Source organism: Ranitomeya imitator, chromosome 3 (assembly GCF_032444005.1).
Source record: "Ranitomeya imitator isolate aRanImi1 chromosome 3, aRanImi1.pri, whole genome shotgun sequence".
NCBI classification, from domain to species: Eukaryota; Metazoa; Chordata; class Amphibia; order Anura; family Dendrobatidae; genus Ranitomeya; species Ranitomeya imitator.
Window position 1 is genome coordinate 85,138,712 of NC_091284.1, and position 20,384 is coordinate 85,159,095.

The window sequence follows — 20,384 nt, forward strand, 5'->3', positions numbered from 1 at the left end:
AAAGACCATGGTTTTCCCTGCCCAGAGCCATGTCCATCTCGGATCCGTGGATCCTCCCGGAGGATCAGGATCTTCTTTCCCAGGGGCCCTTCAACCACCCTCATGTGAAGGGACTAAGGTTGACAGCCTGGAATTTGAGAGGCAGCTGTTAAAACTAAGAGGCTTCTCCGATAGTGTAATTAATACCTTGTTAACAAGTAGAAAAAGATCCACTACTGACATATATGTGAGAGTGTGGAAGAAATTTCTAAATCTCTATCCATCGGCGTTATCTAGTGAAATTCCCGTCTCCACTATTCTAGAATTTCTTCAAAAAGGACGTGACCTAGGCCTTTCAGTTAATACTCGGAAAGTACAAGTTTCTGCTCTAGGGGCCTTGTATAGTCACAATGTTGCGGGTAATAGATGGATAGCTAGATTTATTTCATCTTGCCAGAGATCAGAGCTAGTTCAGATTCCGCAGATGCCTCCTTGGGATATTAATTTGGTCCTGGAAGCCTTAACAGGTCATCCATTTGAGCCTCTAGACTTGGCTCACATTAAATATATTTCACTTAAGACCGTTCTTCTTGTCGCGTTAGTATCGGCAAGAAGAGTAGGTGACATACAGGCGCTATCAGTAGATCCTCCCTTTATGTCAATATTTCCTGATAGAATTGTCCTGAAAACAGACCCTTCCTACCTACCTAAAATATGTACAAAATTCCATAGATCTCAAGAGATCCTTCTTCCTTCTTTCTATAATAATCCTACAGACCAGGAGGAAGAGAAGTACCATACTTTAGATGTGAGAAGGGCTATAATAACTTATCTGGATAGGACTAGCGCCTGGAGGAAGAGCAGGGCTCTCTTTGTTTCCTTCCAGGGTCAAAGGAAAGGATCTGGTGTTACAAAAGGCACACTATCCCGATGGATTCGGGAGGCGATATACCTGGCCTATTCATCTAAAGGGGAGAATCCACCTGAGACTGTGAAGGCACATTCCACCCGGGCGATAGCATCATCCTGGGCTGAACGAGCGGAGGTTCCTATAGAACTCATATGTAAGGCCGCAACCTGGTCTTCTCCTTCTACCTTCTATAGTCACTATAGATTAGATCTATCTGCCTCCACTGACTTGTGTTTCGGTAGATCAGTCCTTAATACGATAATCCCCCCCAAATAACTATCTCTGAAAGTCTCTCAGTGGGTGCTGTCGTGGCGAAGAGAAAACACCGGATTACGTACCGGTAATGCTCTTTTATAGAGCCACGACAGCACCCCTTCACTTCCCTCCCATTTACATATATTAGTGTACATATGAGCACTGTTAAGGGTGGTGGATTCTTGTACTTATACATAGTTAAATTATAATGAATCATGATAAAGAATTGTCTACTAAAACTGGTGGGCGGTTCCTCGCAATCTCTGTAACCCAAACTGTGGGAGCGAGGGGGACCGCCCCTTTTATCTCTCCGTAGGGTTTCCTGTTCCTAGGGGCGGATCCCCTCTCTCAGTGGGTGCTGTCGTGGCTCTATAAAAGAGCATTACCGGTACGTAATCCGGTGTTTTTATAACATAAACCTCCACTACTGCTGTTGGTGTCTGATGTTGTCTGTGGCACCAATGGGACGTTCTGTCTTCACTGTCGCTGCGCTCACTGATAATCAGCTGCCCCTCTGTGATAATCGGCTGCTGCTTGCTGATAATCGGCTGAAGCTCGCTGATAATCAGCTGCGGCTCACTGGTAATCGGCTGCCGCTCACTGGTAATCGGCTGCCGCTCGCTGATAATCGGCTGCCGCTCGCTGATAATCGGCTGCCGCTCGCTGATAATCGGCTGCCGCTCGCTGATAATCGGCTGAAGCTCGCTGATAATCGGCTGAAGCTTGCTGGTAATTGGCTGCCCCTCGCTGATAATCGGCTGAAGCTCGCTGGTAATCGGCTGCCCCTCACTGATAATCGGCTGAAGCTCGCTGATAATTGGCTGATGCTCGTGATAACAGGCTGCCTCTCGCTGATAATCGGCTGAAGCTCGCTGATAATCGGCTGCCCCTCGCTGATAATCGGCTGCCCCTCGCTGATAATCGGCTGCCCCTCGCTGATAATCGGCTGCCGCTCACTGGTAATCGGCTGCCGCTCGCTGATAATCGGCTGCCGCTCGCTGATAATCGGCTGCCGCTCGCTGATAATCGGCTGCCGCTCGCTGATAATCGGCTGCCGCTCGCTGATAATCGGCTGCCGCTCGCTGATAATCGGCTGCCCCTCGCTGATAATCGGCTGCCCCTCTGATAATCGGCTGCCGCTCGCTGGTAATCGGCTGAAGCTCGCTGATAATCGGCTGCCACTCGCTGGTAATTGGCTGAAGCTCGCTGATAATCGGCTGCCGCTCACTGATAATCGGCTGCCGCTCGCTGATAATCGGCTGCCGCTCGCTATCTGCCACCATGTTGTTAATATGACTTCAGCCCTGCAGCCAATGTCAGACACTAGAAGCGGGGGTGGAGGCTCGCCACTGGACCCAGGACAGTGAGTACAGCCAGGTTTGTTATGTTTTAACTGCACAGTGGGCCGATCATTATCTGAAGCGAAACAGCTCCTTTAACTGTTAAATACAAAAGATTTTCTGTCCAAAAAAAGCAGCAGAAAAAACACAGTACATAGGAATTTTGCTTTATATGCAACTGTGGGTCTCATGATCCAAACTAAAAGCACACTTGACGTATATGATACTGTTAGTTTGAGGTAGTCTGTCAATGTCAACCCCAAAACTCTAATTAAACCACTTCTACAATTATTACATATGTAAATGAGGGCTCCTTGGTGTGGCCAAGGGCTTACTGTGCCGTTCTGCCCTCTCATCATCGGCCACAAGTCTCCATGGCATGATGGCACACACAATGTCACTACAAACGCACTGCTATCCCTCTCTCCTGTCTGCAGCGGCTGCTCGCTGCACACATGAGCTTACTGTAGCGGGCAGGTGAGGGAGCTAAGAACATTGTCACACTAACACTGCAGGAACCGAGTGCACACACAGTGTTGGAGCCGTCTCTCCTGTCCGCATCGGCCACTTGCTGCTGTGTGATCATGTGTGCTGCATACGGCCGGTGCAGACAGGAGAGTGGGATGAGCGTGTTCCCGCGGTGACACTGTGTGCGCGCTTTTCACCTGCAGTGTCAGTGCGCGCAGAGCTGAGGATTAAATTCCGACAGCGCTCCAAAGTGAGCGCTATCAGTCACGCTACGGAGAAGCGTCTGTCAGCTCCCCGAGCCCTCGGCCTCGCCAAGAGAACACCAAGGTCCCCTCATTTACAATATCTTTTTAGGGGCTGTATGATTGTATTAATGACACAATTTTAGATTTGGGGGTGACCGACTCCATTAATGGTCAGTACAGGCATTTTTTAATACAATCACATGAATTGTCTCTGTCGACAGTGTGGTATGAATCTTGGTTGTAATCTACACATTGGCCGTCTCTTCCTCCCATGGATGCTGCCTATTAGAGAACAATAACCATTGTGCCAAGAGCAGAATTCTCTAGGGTAACATGACAGCTCATCTGGCCTTGGCCATCTTGTTTAAAGGCCTTATTTCAGCCAAGTGATCTTTCAAGAGGTTTAATTGCATTTTGTGGCTTGTGATGTGGCTTTTGGAAATATAATGTGTCATGCTTACTCATGTCTTAAATTGCATTTTTCTACATGATCGGTTTACTTCGGAGTCCCCAGTAACAATTGCTGCATCTTTTTTGCAGCTTAGACATTGAGGGCTCCTAATCCCCTGTAAAGTGCTTTCTAGCCTTACTTAGACTCTTTCCGACTGCCCCAAAATTCATAACACTGCCTCTGAATTGTTGAACCGCTGCTGTCAATCATAATTAATGGCTCATTGACAGCAGTGGAGAACTAGAGAGCAATTGTTTATTCCTTTCTAGTGCTCATTATCCCTCCAGATTGTATTATAGAGGATGATACTACATCTGGAAGTCTGTATTGTACTGATCCTCACTATTAATGTACAGCCATATGGTGGATGATAGTAGATGGTGGTAACCGTCAGAACTTGTTCCCTATCTGTAATTACAGTTTTATTTCTTTTTATTTTTGCAGGTGCAAGGATTGAGAGCGACTTTCAAATCACAGCTTAAATAATTTAATCAGTTTTCATCACCAGATTATTGGTGCAGGTGATTCTGTAGATGCTTCCGAAATTATAGTATTGCAAAGTTGATTTTTTTTTTTTTTTCCATTTTTTTTTTTCAAATTAAAGGAGAATAAATTAGAAAGTCTGCATGAAATTAGAGGCAAAGGGGGTACAGTACTGTCCCATAGTCTTCTGTAGGTGCAGTATTTTGACTATGCCCTCCATACACATTAGATTGACATCGGCTAAATTGACTGACCGCCTAATGTGTATTCATGCCCCTGTCTTCACACAGCCATGTTAAATTTCAATATTGAATCCATTAGTATCCACCCTGGGAACAGGCCGCCACCACCCAAGTTTCTGACCGCTGCTTATTTTCCTTTTTGCATTGAAAACAAAGGCATGCTCGGCCAAACAAAGATTTCCGTAAAGGGATGCATCAAGAAGAGACAGGAGAGAGAGCTTTAGGTTAAGTTCATCTAAGATGAATGGACGCCTCTGCTCGATAGCTCCTACAAAGGCTTCATTCAGACGTCCGTTTTTCACATAAATGTTCAAGCCGTGATTTTTCCATATCCATTATAGTATATGAGGCTGTTCACATGTCCATGTTTTTTGCAGACTGTGTGTCCATGCAAAAATCAGTCATGGACATGGTTTTTATTGCCATCAAGGATGAAAAGTACCAATACAAGTGTATGGGTCCGAGAAAATCATGGACAGAACATGGATGGCATCAGTGTGTACACTGTGTGCTGTCCGTCATTAACATTGCAATAGATAAGAGAAGCTTTGTCGCTTATTTTTTTTTATATGTGAAAATCACTTATGAAACTCTGATGGTAAAAACTGACAACTAACCAAATACTGATGACAATCAGATCCAAAACACTGATGGTAAAAACAGACACTTATGGCAAAAACGGGCACTGACCAAATACTGTTGAATCTACGATCAAAACACTGATAGTAAAAACGGACACTGATGGTAAAAACAGGCACTAACCAAACACTAACAAAACTCAGATCAAAACACTGATGGTAAAAACGGTCACTGACCAAATACCGATGAAGCTCAGATCCAAAACACTGATGATAAAAACGGACACTTATGGCAAAAACGGGCACTGACCAAATACTGTTGACTCTACGATCAAAACACTGATAGTAAAAACGGACACTGATGGTAAAAACAGGCACTAACAAAACTCAGATCAAAGCACTGATGGTAAAAACGGTCACTGACCAAATACCGATGAAGCTCAGATCCAAAACACTGATGATAAAAACGGACACTTATGGCAAAAACGGGCACTGACCAAATACTGTTGAATCTACGATCAAAACACTGATAGTAAAAACGGACACTGATGGTAAAAACAGGCACTAACCAAACACTAACAAAACTCAGAGCAAAACACTGATGGTAAAAACGGACACTTATGGCAAAAACGGGCACTGACCAAATACTGTTGAATCTACGATCAAAACACTGATAGTAAAAAAGGACACTGATGGTAAAAACAGGCACTAACCAAACACTAACAAAACTCAGAGCAAAACACTGATGGTAAAAACGGTCACTGACAAAACACTGACGAAACTGACGATCCAAAACACTGATAGTAAAAACAGCCACTGAGCAAATACTGATGAAACTCCCACCAAACCACCAATGGTAAAAACCGCCACTAACCAAACACTAACAAAACTCAAAGCAAAACACTGATGGTAAAAGCGAACACTGTTCTAATACTGATGATACTCGAACCATTTTTTTTTTTGTGTACATGAACAAAAACAGACATCTGAATGAAGACTATGTGATTTAAAAATGCTGCTGATTTTAATAAGACCGTTTGACTCGGGCAATAAAGCACAACCTTGGGTATGTGCACACTGAATTTTTTTAAGTAGTTTTTTGGAGCAAGTCTGCTTCAGAAAATGCCTGAAAATCAGTTTAAAAAATGTTTGAAAAAATTCATATACATCTCTGTTGTCAAATCTCTTTTTGCTGTTCATGCGTTCAGCCTTTTGAGCATTTTTGAGCCTTCTGCTTCAAGTTTTGAAAAAAATATCTATTTGTTGGGACAAAAGAAAGTTCATGTCACTTCTTTGAACTAGCTCCCGATCAGATTTGCTCCAAGTTAGCACCGTCCAATCAAAAGCCTGCAAAAATGTATTCAGAAAACTCTTCAAACAAAAAAAAAATTCAAGTCTCCCCAAAGGAGGAGTATTTCCTGAGCTAGTTTTCACTAGAAAATTTTCCACAAAAACAATCTCTGGCCCCCATTCATCTAAAAAAATTTCATCAGAATTGTCAGCGTTGCGCAAAAAATCTGTGACTTTTGACATTTTCGGTTTTTCGTAGCTCTGCTAAGTTGGGAGTATGCGGGGGTATGATATAGGCATGTGTTTGCCTAATTCATGAAGAGCTGGGGCGTTCCCTACATTAGGAATATTACTCCAGTCAGGGACAGGAGTGCGATTTGTGGTGAGCCACTCGTAAGACACTCCTTATACAGTAAGGTACTTGCGCCTCTTACTGAATCAGGAGGGTCTGACTCCAAAACCTTGTTTAGACTGGTGAGAAAATCGGGGCCTCTGTGTGCATTTGTGGCTTCACCAATAAAGAAAATGGGGCACAGTTTTAAAACCTAAAGGCTATTAAAGTGTCCGACTCGTTTAAGCTTCTGGCTTTTCCAAGTCGAGATCCAAGCTGATGTGATCTCCCGATAATCAATAGCTCTTTGACCAGGACACTAGTTTTCCGATGGCCGTTCATGACTTGACGCCTCCATCACTAGTGACTTATATGGCACAGTAAGAAGACTGTTTAGATTTTAAGAAGAAACCTGAAAGTTCAGAATGTTATCTATCCAAGTGCCAATGGCCTGAGGTTAATTTTCTCTTAATTATTACTTAATTGATTATTACGCTGGAATTATCTTATTGTTATGTGTCCAACTTGTGCATCAAATAAAACCATTTCAGATTTGACTCTCCTCTTGTGTTGTAGGTTTTTCTTTTTCTTTTTTTAATCTGTAACTACTTGACCCTAATAAATGTTTGTATAACAATTTCTGGAGCGCGACACTTGTATCTGTGACTGGGTTGAGTTCAGTGTTTTAGGCGAAGAGGCTTGAAGACAAGTAACCATACAGTTGTTTGGTTTTTTTTGTTTTTTTTTCACTTGACAAAGGCGCTAGTCCTGCTTTGAAACGCGTTGTAGAAATAAAAACCGTTCAACTCCTCCTGGTCCTAAGGATTCTTCATTACAGCAGGGCAGCCGAATATCGTCTGTTCATCCAAATTGGTCAATATGGGTGGACAGAAATACAACTTAATGGTCAATCTGGCAACACAGAATGGCTGTTCAAACCAAGTACAAGTGTTTGGTGCATCATGGCGGGGCCAGTCATTTAAGCGCACCTTCCCCCAGCATTTGACTTTTGCTGCCAATCTTTAAGGTCCTACAGTATGTCCAATGACTGTGTCAGTGCACCCCAGTGTATTTACTGTCCTTGCATTCTATATATATTATATACCGTATGTGTAAATCCTCTTCCATGCACAGCACCTTGGAATTAATGTTGCCTTAAAATAAATGCTGCTGAAATCTTTAGGGAAATTGACACCAAGACCTGCACGATCTGGTGTGAGATCTGCTGCTGTACACTTCCCTGTGGATTTCAGATTTCAGCAGCATGCTTACGTGTGTCTACTAGGTGTAAAATATACAAAATGAAATGTAAACAGTATTTACACTTTATAGTCACAAAAACTGCATCCCACACATCAACTGTTCCAAGAGTTGGAAAGTATCTATAACATAGCTTTATCACTTTTGGAAATCGATTCTCTAATCCATGGCTCATACATTCTGTTAAATACTTCACGATTCCAATTCCTTTTATGTATTTATTTTTTTCAATCATCATATATACACTGCGTTCCAAATTATTATGCAAATTATATAATTCTCGGATTTTCCTAAATGGTCGGTGCAAATGACAGTCTAATAAAATTCATCACCCGTTAGATTATACATCGAATTTTATTGAAGAAACCTCCCAATGATAACAGTATAATCTCCAAAATAAATAAAAACTCAAAATGCACTGTTCCAAATTATTAGGCACAGTAGAATTTCTATACATTTGATATGTTTTAAAGAACTGAAAATGCTCATTTGTGGAATTTGCAGCATTAGGAGGTCACATTCACTGAACAAGAAAGATATTTAACGCCAAAACATCCTAACAGGCCAAGTTACATGTTAACATAGGAACCCTTCTTTGATATCACCTTCACAATTCTTGCCTCCATTGAACTTGTGAGTTTTTGGAGAGTTTCTGCTTGTATTTCTTTGCATGAAGTCAGAATAGCCTCCCAGAGCTGCTGTTTTGATGTGAACTGCCTCCCACCCTCATAGATCTTGTGCTGGATGATACTCCAAAGGTTCTCTATAGGGTTGAGGTCAGGGGAAGATGGTGGCCACACCATGAGTTTATCTCCTTTTATGCCCATAGCAGCGAATGACTCAGGGGTATTCTTTGCAGCATGAGATGGTGCATTGTCATGCATGAAGATAATTTTGCTCCTGAAGGCATGTTTCTGCTTTTTAAACCATGGAAGAAAGTTGTCAGTCAGAAACTCTAAATACTTTGCAGAGGTCATTTTCACACCTTCAGGAACCTTAAAGGGCCCCGCCAGCTGTTTCCCCGTGATTCTGTCCCAAAATGTGACTCCTCCACCTCCTTGCTGATGTCGCAGCCTTGTTGGGACATGGTGCCCATCCACCAACCATCCACTACTCCATCCATCTGGACCATCCAGGGTTGCTTGACACTCATCAGTAAACAAGACTATTTGGAAATTAGTGTTCATGTATGTCTGGGCCCACTTTAACCATTTCTGCTTGTGAACACTGTTTAAGGGTGGCTGAATATTAGGTTTATGCACCACAGCAAGCCTTTGAAGGATCCTACACCTTGAGGTTCGAGGGACTCCAGAGGCACCAGCAGCTTCAAATAACTGTTTGCTGCTTTGTAATGGTATTTTAGCAGCTGCTCTCTTAATCCCATGAATTTATCTGGCAGAAACCTTCCTCATTATGCCTTTATCTGCATGAACTCTGTCTGTGCTCTGTTTCAGTCACAAATCTCTTCACAGTATGATGACCACTCTTAAGTTTTCGTGGAATATCTAATGTTTTCATACCTTGTCCAAGGCATTGAACTATTTAATGCTTTTCAGCAGCAGAGAGATCCTTTTTAGTTCCCATATCACTTTAAACCTGTGGCCTGCTTAATAATGTGGAACATAATTTTTAAGTAGTTTTCCTTTAATTAGAATCACCTGAAAAACTAATTATCACGTGTTTAAGATTGATTTCAGTGATCCATTGAGCCCTGAGACACAATACCATCCACGAGTTTATTTGAAAAAAAAAAACAATTAAATCTTTGACACTTAAATCCAATTTGCATAATAATTTGGAACACCGTGTATATTTGCACAGCTTGCCTAAATTTTAGTACTGTTAATAATTTTATTTCTATAGCGCCGACATATTCCGCAGCACTTTATATTATAGAGGGGACTTGTACACACAATAGACATTACAGAATAACAATAATCACATAGATCAATAGATACCAAGAGGAATGATGTCCCCGCTCGCAAGCTTACAAACTATGAGGAATAGGGGAGACACGAGAGGTGGATGGTAGCAATTGCTTTCGTTGTTCAGACCAGCCATAATATAAGATATCGGGTGTTCATGAAAAGCTGCATGAACCGGTAACCAACCAGTATGTGTAAAAGTACAGACACAGAGGGCAAAAATGCATAAAGCGTGTGAGAAGATGATACAAGGGTCCTGGTTATGGTAAAAATTTTGAATTGGCCACACTGGGATAGTTAGGTTAATGCGTTGATGCGCTAGGCCAGTCTGAACAAATGCATTTTTAGGGCACGCTTAAAACTATGGGGATTGGGAATTAGTCGTATGCACCTGGGTAGTGCATTCCAGAATCGGCGCAGCACGTGAAAAGTCTTGGAGACGGGAGTGGGAGGTTCTGATTATTAAGGATGTAAAGCTCAGGTCAATAGCTGAACGGAGGGCACGAGTAGGGTGGTAGGCTGAGACCAGAGAGGAGATGTAGGGTGGTGCTCAGCCATGGAGCGCTTTGTGGGTGAAGGTAATAAGTTTACTGGATTCTGGAGTGGATCGGTAACCAGTGTAATGACTGGCACAAGGTAGAGGCATCGGTGTAACGATTGGTGAGGAATATAATACTGGCTGCAGCATTCAGGACAGATTGGAGAGGGGAGAGTTTGGTAAGGGAGATCGATTTAGTAGAGAGTTACAATAGTCCAGAACAGTAACAGAAGTTACTGTTGCTTAACAGCGCTGGTTTCAAATCCCTATCACTTCATGCTGATAGGGAATTTATATTGTGAGACCCAATAGGTACAGCATGTCTGTAAAGTTCTGCGGAATATCATGGCATTGTATAAGCAAAACATAATAAATAATATATTTTCTTACAGAGAAGGAGAATAATTTCCCAGCCACTAGTTTTACCTAAAGTACCACTTTCATCGTTTGTTTTTTTTCAGCGCTGGAGTGGTGCTTTAAATATATGCCCCCTGCAATCCTTCTTTATACTCACCAGCCAGCGGCTTCACCTTTTCCAACACCGCTCTGGTTTCGCATCACCATCTTCTACCCTATATTCAAATTGCCTCTTCTGAGAAAAAGAGGACTTAAACTCTATAGCGCCACCTGTTGGAAGTAGCGATCCTACAAGTCACAATCAACCCTTTAACGAGTCGTGCAATATGACTTAGGATAAAAGCCAAATCAATATCTCAATTCGCAGACACGGTGTTTCGGGCTGTTGGCCCTCGTCCGTGCGAAGCATGAGAACTGATTTGGCTAGGTGAGAGGCTCTAGACTGAGGTCTAAGGGGTAACCCCAGTCCAGTGTGAGACAAGAGTTATATTTAAAAGCGCCACTCCAGTGGGGCAATAAGAAAAAAACCTCTGGAGTGGTGCTTTAAGGTAAAGCTGGTTCACCACCTATAAACTAATTGTATTGCTGCATCTTTTAAGGCTGCCGTCACACTAGCAGTATATGGTCAGTATTTTACATCAGTATTTGTAAGCCAAAACCAGGAGTGGGTGATAATTACAGAAGTGGAGCATATGTTTCTATTATACTTTTCCTCTGATTGTTCCACTCCTGGTTTTGGCTTACAAATACTGATGTAAAATACTGACCAAATACTGCTAGTGTGACGGCAGCCTAAGGCTGATTACAGACGACCCCATTGTGTGGGAAAATATATAGCATTTAGTGATGGGCATGTTTTCAATCTTTCGCCACATATCCAAAGGATTTGGACTAGTCACAAAGGCGAGCACTAGAGCGGACTAGTCCTGCCTTATTGGACAATGGCACGCCCACTGAGGCGTGACTGTGACCACTGAGGCGTGACTGTGACCACTGATCCAGCCGCACTCTCTCCTCCCAGAACTTTGTATTCCACAGCGGCGTGTGAACGCTGCGACTTCGGGCAATTGCGTGGCCAAAGTCACGGCGCTCGCAGGCAGTCGTGGCATGGTAGGTGTGTGAGCGACTGTTCCTCAGTGTTAGTACCGTCAGATGTGATTTTCGTCTGCACTGTGAATGCTCAGCTAACATTGTGGCTTGTGTGCATTCTGCTGGTAAATGGGATCAGGAAATGTGACCTAGAGAATCACAGGTCACAGAGGTACATTAGCACATTACATGGGGACAGGATGCCTTCTCAGAGTTTTCTCACTGAAGTCTAAAATTTCACCTAAAGGTTGCCAAGCAAATATAATGGCAAATGTGTGACAGTTTGCAAATGAATGCCTGATCGCATCAGGAGCAGGCTGCTCAACAGATTTGTTTTTTTCTCCCTGTCAAAAATGTTAAATGCATTTTTATAATCTTTTCCAAATAATACTGTCAGACAGGAAAATCCGGAAAAGGAAAAAACTGATAACTTTTTTTTTAATTGCCTACAAAACTTTATAAAGTCTGAGAAGAGTAAAAACTCCTGTAAATGTAATGTGCGCAAACCCAAAACCAAGTCCCCTTAATGTATTAGGCCCTGTTCAAATCAGGTTTTCATCCTATGTTTGGCGTTTATGCCAGGAAAGCCTCTGACCTACAAGCTAAAAATGCCCATATGCTATATTTCCAGATGGAAGCTAACGGAGGTGTCCTTTTTTTCTTCTGTCTGGCCAGTATAAAACGGCAGAACTATAGGTGCTGTACACACCTTTCATTCACTTCTTACATTATATTGCTCACTCTACTTTGCAGTTACTTTGCCTGTCCTAATATCAGGATACCACGATAAAGACGGGCCAGATGATCGCAGCATCTGGTCACACAAAATCATGTACTGATTAGAACTGCTTCACCATCCTATTAAACAGTGCAGGTTTTTCTTGCTCTGTCATTCCAAGGGTTTATCAGTTCAGTTGATCTCCTGGAGCTTTTCATCCTGAATTGACTTAGCTGTTCTGTGTTGGCCACTTCCCTCTGCTATATATGCTCGCCATTGGTACTTGGGAGTTGCCAGTGATAGTTTTATTTCCTGGTTAGGTATGGAAGGAAAAATTCAGTGTTTGAAGTTTGGCAAGTGTTCAAGAGATTTCTGTTTGAAATTGGTGTGCATGTTTATCTTTATCCTCTCCTATTTGGTTTATTCTACCTATTCCTCCCCTGCGTTCCACCCAGTTGTTTTGTGAGTGTTTTTGTATAATTGTAGTTTCCTTTCATCCCTGTCTGTCTTCCCATGTCTGTCTGGTCAGTGTAATCCTATTCACTTCAGTCTCACCACCCTCGGTGCAGGAGGGAACACATAAGATTCAAGACAGGAGCATAACGAAGTACATGTCCCCAGCATCTCCACCTTCTGGGGTAACCTTGGAGACCGGGATAGACTAGGGTGCCCCCAAATTTGATGGATCAGGTAGATGCCCACTGTCCCAAGCCACTATGTGACACCTCCTCTGTGCTATGCCTGTAAGATGTATGACAGACAAGAAAGCAAGCACGAATTGACAGACCCACCCTTCTTCCTGTAATCGTTTTAGCATTTTTGCTGCTAGATTCAGATTACACTTGACAGCAGTCAGCGGACACAGCAATTTAGACAGAATGGAGACACCCAGTGCCCGGCACTTAGTGATTTAACACGGGATTGACAACATCATTTTTAAAGATAGGTATGAAAACTATTTGCGCAGATGTGACAATTACAAATTGACAATATTATATGAATGGTATTACCACTGATAAGATTCAATTAGGTAAGTATTGGCAAGGGATCTAGTTTACACAATTCATAAAGTTCTGAATAACAGCCGCCTACTACCAATTCATAGTTTTTTAAGTTGAAGGTAGACATAAGTCCATTGAGTTCAACCTATAGCCGAACATGTTGATTCAGAGGAAGGCAAAAACCCAATGGGACAGACACTACTATCTCCATGTTCAGCTCAATTGTCCCAATGCCCGGTGGATTTTATTGGTGTATGGTAGGAAGAGTTCAGTGGAACGAGCGGTCGGTTGTGTGCCAAATGAGGAGTGCTCTGCCCGGTAGCGCTCACTCAGCTGAAAGTGGTTTGAGGACGTAAACCATGTTTCCGAAACGCGTTGCATTATTTGTCCATGTTTTGAACCGTAGCAAGACAGTGCTAACGCTTGGCACTGCCTACTGGAACTATCGTTTAGAACCACATTCAGCTGAGTGAGCGCAACTGGCCGGAGCACTCCTCAGTCAGGAAACCACCAGCCAATCCTCCGACTGAACTCTTCCTACCGTACACCGATATGGTCATATACACACGCGGGTGTGTCTTACTACTGCATTTGGTGTATGAAAGCATTGTATTATGCCGCATTAGTGGCGCCGTTGTGGTTTTACTTTGTCATTCTTAAGTATCAAGTTGTCTGAGAGGACAATGACCATTTAAATAATCATCATCAGATATTTATAACCCTATGTGTAATCCATACGTATGTGCACATATTTAGAAAATGTTTGTTTTGGTTTTATGGCCCCCGAAGTTGTTTTACATTTATGACTGTACTGTAGGATCCATCGTAAGTTTATTGCACCTTTAGCTGGAGCAAAGCCTAGGTTGGATTTACGTCTTGTTCTGTAGAGTTGCTTAAGTTGCTGTTCTTGTTTTATCCTATTATTACACGGACTACAGAGGAAGCAATTTCTGTAGGTGTCTGTAATGGAGCAAGGAGATAAAAGGGTTTCAGTCAAATGACAGATCAACAGATTTCATCCTCATTGTTTTCTATTGCAGCTACACAGCTCGGAAGATCATTTCAAACATGACGAGAGCGAAAAGGCTGATGCCAAGCCAAAGAACAGGAAGACGTCATCCGTTTTTAAAGGGCCTTTTCTGCACATCAGGTATGTTAGAAGATCACAACTCGCTTCCAAGGTTCACTTTTATAATGTTGGTGGCTGTGAAGATTGAGAAACGCGTTTTTTTAAAGCGCTGACATCAATTACGCTCCATCTTCAGAAGTGTATCTTGCCACGGCTGACGTTTTGCTGATTTATCTCATTTGCGCACCAAGTCGCGTCTTTCTGTTGATTTTTTTTTTTTTTTTCATCTGCTTCCTTCTAAAGGAAAACTCCCCAAAGGGTTGACGACGTTTCATTTTCTGTCCTTGCAAAATGAATCTTCGGAAAGTTCTGTAATAATCTATCTTGCAACATCTGTCTTTTCTCCTTAAAAAAGTTACCTTTTTTTTTGTTAACTTTGAATTAATTGTTCCTTTTAGTCCCGCAGAGGAATTACATTTCGGATCCAAGGAAAGTGGAGAAAGGAAATGTGTTATTATCCTTAATAATGTCACCAAAAATACAGTGGCGTTTAAGGTAAATCAAGCATTCTGATCTATGGGATATTTTATTTAAAGGGCTTTTTGAACGGCCTCCTGCAATACTACATCTGTCCTGCAGTGGCGCCAACGGAAATCCCCAACAGGGAGAACTTTCCCTGGCAAAATCGGTGGTTTTGCAAAGGAGTGTGAAAAAGACAATGTCAACCAGAGAAGGGGTTATCTATGTGGGGAAATTAAAGGCTTCCACCTCCACTAATGTTGATGATAAAATATATATTGTATTATATAAGAATAAAAAAGTCGCCTCACCTGGCCCTCTCAGCTAATTTATGACCACATCAAAGATCAGTTCTCAATTGATGTGGTCTGTGGTTATATATCAGTGTAGAGGAGCTCAGAAAAAGGCTAATAAAAAAGTTACAAAACTCCCTGTCGGAACCAGCTGTATCCTTAGATCAGTAATTCTGCAGCCTGAAATAGACGTGGTCACACAGAGGCGATAGAAGGAAAATTGTGCAACATTTTTTAAAGAAACCCAATTGGAAAGAAAAATGTAACCAAATATACATTAAAGAAAAAATAGAAATTCCCCAAAGATGTCCATATTGTCTAAAGCAAACTTTCAGAGTGGTGCCGCTAATCTAAGTTCCCTGACCGTAGGTTTATACTTACCAGCTGCCGTCTTCAGCTCTTCCCAGTTCCGTGCCGCCATCTCGTAACCACAACTTCTGTCTGACTGGTAGTTAGAAGTAACGGTCTCCAGCTGTCAATGTAAGTCTATGAGAGTCTCTTCCTGGCGTCATTCCGGCTCTCATAGACTTACAATGGATTTTGATGAAGAGAAGTATAATACTAGGTGCAGTGAAGATTAGTAGCACCACTCCAGTGCTGCAATTAAAGAAAACGCTGGAGTGGTGCTTTAAGGCTTTTTAAGTGATTTTTCTTTTCTTTTTTTTCTTGTACTTTATAGTTATTTGTCCTTTCTGTTATGAAAATCGGCCCTAGCTTTTTTTCTTAGATCTTTTATATTATAGCAGAGCAGATCAGTAGCGTCACTTTAGGCTGAAAGGGCCAGCCGCTACAATGTTTCCCATAGAAAGCGCATAGAGAATACAAGAGATTCTTCTCCCCTATTTCTCTTGTATACACTTAAAAGCTGAAATATGAAGGGCAATTTACAGCAGAGTTGAGTTGTGCCGTGAATCCAGCACTGGGGCGAAACACTAGAACTCTTGCTGAAGCAGAGGCATCTGCCTGTGTCTCTTTGCCTATTTTTCTACCTTTAGCTGCTTTGCCTTAAGCCTCTTCTCTCCATACACTTCTATGGGCTGCAGGTATTACCTGACCTCGCAGTGAAGCTAGCCAGTCTCTTCTGCACAGATTCTGCTGCTTTTTCTGAGCTCCTCTGCACTAATTTATTACCACAGACCACATCAAAGGAGAGCTGATCTTTGATGTGGTCATAAACTAGCTGCGAGGGCCACTGAGTGTTACTCGTGAATGGAAAAATGCTGCTTGCAAGAGGCAGGGAGCAAAGAATCTGATAACTGGAGAAAGCAGCATTTTTCTGTACGAAGATATGTTGCAAAGTTTCTTTTCTTCACTTTTAGGCTATGTGCACACGTATAGAGCTCCTATGCGGATTTTTCCGCAGCGGATTTGATAAATCCGCAGGGGAAAACCGCTGCGGTTTTTACTGCGGATTTATCGCGTTTTCTATTGCGGATTCCGCTGCGGATTTACATCTGCAGTTTTCTATTGGAGCAGATGTAAAAACGCTGCGGATTCCGCACCAAAATCCGCATCGTGTGCACATACCCATACTATTGATTTAGGTTCCGTTTGTTTAAGTTAGGACAATTGTACCCATACATTCTGCCTTTAGGTCAGGACCACAGCCCCTGATAAGTTTCGGGTCAAGCCAAGCAACAGCAGTTGTGAACCCGGATCGACGGTGGACATTGTGGTCTCCTTGCATGCAGGTAATGTGATCCATGGGGTAACTTCTATTAGAAGACATGTAAGGGGTTTACATTTAGAGATTTGTCTTTTTTATTCAGGGAGGATTATTCTATTACAAATTTCCATCTCTCCTTACACAAAAACCATTTGCACTTAAGAAATGTTCCATAGAAGCTGTAAGGAGACTTTTAGGTGGACGTTTCTCATCACATAAAGTTTGATAATATAAGGAAAGCTCAAGACCTTGTGATGACAAGCCGAGACAGTGATTGATTGCACTGCAGTTACAAAAGGCTTCTCCGCAGGTAGACACACAGCCCAGGAAATGTGCCGCACATTCAGGTCGAATTGGCTCCAAGTGTAATCGAGAATGTATTGGCCTCTTAATCTCCACTTGTTAAACATTTTTTTCCTAAATTGCTTTCCTCCTTACTTTTTTCCTCGTTGTTTTCTTTTGCATTACACAGCATCCACAGCATCACTTCAAGACCGCTTCTTGGTAATGGCCGCTGAGATGGAGCAATCAACGGGGACAGGAGCACAGGAACTGGCACAGTTTTGGAAGGAAGTGCCCAGGAATAAGGTCATGGAGCACAGGTAAAGCGCCCCGATATGGCTCCATCCAAGGTGGCAGCCATTTATGTGCTACAGTAACTATACTCCACTGCGATACGGTAATACGCGTTCTTGGCAGCAAAGCTCGCGGTTTTAATTTATTCAGCTTACTTTAGTCATGTTACTGAGCATTAGAATGATAACACCTGGTCCATATACACCATACCTCCAGTGTTAATGCACCAAATTAGAAGGTGTACCAGAGGACACGATTTTGCAGCTTTTATTGAGGTCATTTCATGTCCATCGTGCTCCTTCTAGTGATGACCGCAAACAACCAGAATTATTAGCAGTTACGGTATTAAGGTAGCACTCCAGGTTTGTTGGTTTTAATTCATCCTGTTGATAGTCCTCCACTATATGTAAATCAGGTAGTATTACATTATTTTTTTATTTTTATATCTGTAAATTGATGCTAAACTTGTCGTCAGTTACTTCTTGTGATCACATGGTGACCTCCTAGAATTGCTTGGAGATTAATATGTTCTGTGAAATAGGTCATTAGCTTAGTTTCTTATCTGATGCCATTGCATGGACTGTGTCACTGAAGTTCTTCACGTCGGGGGGCCAGGAGCTTATATCCAGGATAATGATGATGACTGCACAGTGCCTGTGCCCGGGCATATTTCTGACTTAAATATGTGGAAAATGTTTTGTTATGCATCGTGTATATTTAAATGTTTGGAAAGATGGTGAGATTCAGAGAAAAGATAGATTGGACTTTTCTTCTGAAGAGAAGCAATGGTAGGTCCAACTCTGCATTGATTTCAGCCTATCAACAACAAGTCCGCCATCCTAATTTTTTTTTCCCAATCCATGAAAAAAAGCTGAGAATATCACATTTAGCCAAATACCCCCTAGAATCTGGCTTATGTACATGGGGAGCCAACTCCAGTGTTGCGGAACATCTCACTGCATCCATAACAAGCCTGCCGTCACCATATTCTTGCTTTGTATACTTGTGCGTTGTTGTTTTGGGGCCTTAGATTTATCCAATTTTCTTATAAAATAGCTGCCACCATTAGGACTATAGGCAAAGGAATACAGGTCTTGCCCCATATAACAAATGTACAGAGATCCGGGCACTCCGTGTGATGCATTAAGTACATATTGGTATGCAGTCCAGAAATATTTTCGGCAAATCGTATAGACCTTCATCAGATGGAGGGGTGGACTAGGTATTTTGTGGTGTTATGTCTGTCGTAGATCCCTCTGTCCAGCGCTATCCTCCATTGCTGGATTTCCACTATATGCATTGCCATTACAGAATACCTAGTCCTTCCGCAATCTGATGTCTGATGAATGTCTATGTGATTGAACGAAACATGACGTATCCCATTGCATATCAATAAACCAATATACTTTTTGCATCATAAAGAATGCCGAGTTCTCGGTGCCACCATTAGGACTATGAGACGATGACGCATGGATGGAACGTCTCCACTGTAGGAGATTGTCCAAAACCAGTTGGGAAAAAAAGTAGGATCATCCTTCCAAAGCAACCAGTCAGTTCTAGAACTAAAGAAGCAGTGTGCTTGGTTGCTATCCGGTTAACAGGTGCAAAAAAATGAAAAGTGGAGCAGTTAATTTCTCGTGTAACCGATGCAAATGTTGGGACTTATTCACAGTAGGGCGAGTTCTTCACTGGTAATACAGTGTGGACTTTTTAGAAGATATCTGTTCATTTTCATCCAAAATAAATGGATTGTCCAATTGACAGGAAAAAATTGGCCAAAGCGAAGAATGTTAGAAACCTATACGTTCTCAATCAATCCCTCTAGGTCAGGTGCCTGAAGAACCAGACATTACCAACTCTTTCCCAGAAGAAAACCATCGGAGTGTAGGAGGGCCGAACTGTGCGTGATAGGGTCACAGGCGTAGCATTTTGATAAGAAATCTCATTATTTTACTAAAACCGTAGCTATTGGTCAGAAATAACATCGGCTAAAAGCATTAAATGTACTTGGCCGAAAATAATAGAAGAAATGGTATTATCTGTAATTACTTTGGCATTTAAATCTTATGAATATTGTAGGTTCAAAAGGTTTCGTCTGCGGAACACACGGAGACTTCTGAAGTTTAATGAAGCACCAACTTTGCCGCTGAATCGTCGTTAATTAAGTTCTCGCTCCGAATTGGTTTCCGAATGGAGACGTTGTTCATTACATAAATCCCTCTGTTTTCTGGCAATTAATTCTTGTTCCGAAGTTCAGAGCCTCTTTGAAGTATTATTGTTTGTGTTGCTGTTCACGTCTTTGCTTTTAATGACATGCTGCCAGGCATTAATGAAGGTGCACTCGAGAATTAGAAGTGCATGTACACTTTGAATTTCACAAGCGTTGCCATTATCGGCAATGATTATTATGCCCAGAGTGCAGGTAATATCTGATCGCTCTACTTTTAAAGTTTGCGGTGGAAATCCGACATTACCGGGACACTTTCACATAGGAAGGATGTAAGTGCAGATCTGTTTTCATTTTGAGCATTTTTTAAAGCAGTCCTCTAGAATTATTTTTATTGAATTCAGCATTGATCAATAATCTTTATAGCTGATGATTATTTCTAATGCCCAGTTTCCGACGTATGCTTCCCCCTGTCCGCCAGCCTCCTGCTCTCTTCTTAGTGAGGATAAGGCTAGGGTCACATTGCGTTATGTGAACCCGTTAAACGGACTACGTTACACCGTGGCATAATGCCACCATTGCCTGTAATGGCGAACGCATCGCTAGCGCACGCCCACATTGGGCGTGCGCTAGC

The 20,384-nt window shown here is 42.2% G+C and overlaps 1 protein-coding gene across 2 annotated transcripts in view; it reads left to right on the top strand.

The window, feature by feature from the left end:
- The window catches only part of MOSPD2 (motile sperm domain containing 2), a 172,551-nt gene that overhangs the window by 91,712 nt on the left and 60,455 nt on the right, over positions 1–20,384 (top strand). For both annotated transcript variants that reach the window (XM_069761043.1, XM_069761041.1), the window contains exons 10-13: positions 14,501–14,610; positions 14,988–15,084; positions 16,936–17,032; positions 17,480–17,609. In XM_069761043.1, coding sequence (XP_069617144.1) covers positions 14,501–14,610; positions 14,988–15,084; positions 16,936–17,032; positions 17,480–17,609 — 434 coding nt within the window. The remainder of the gene's footprint in view (positions 1–14,500; positions 14,611–14,987; positions 15,085–16,935; positions 17,033–17,479; positions 17,610–20,384) is intronic.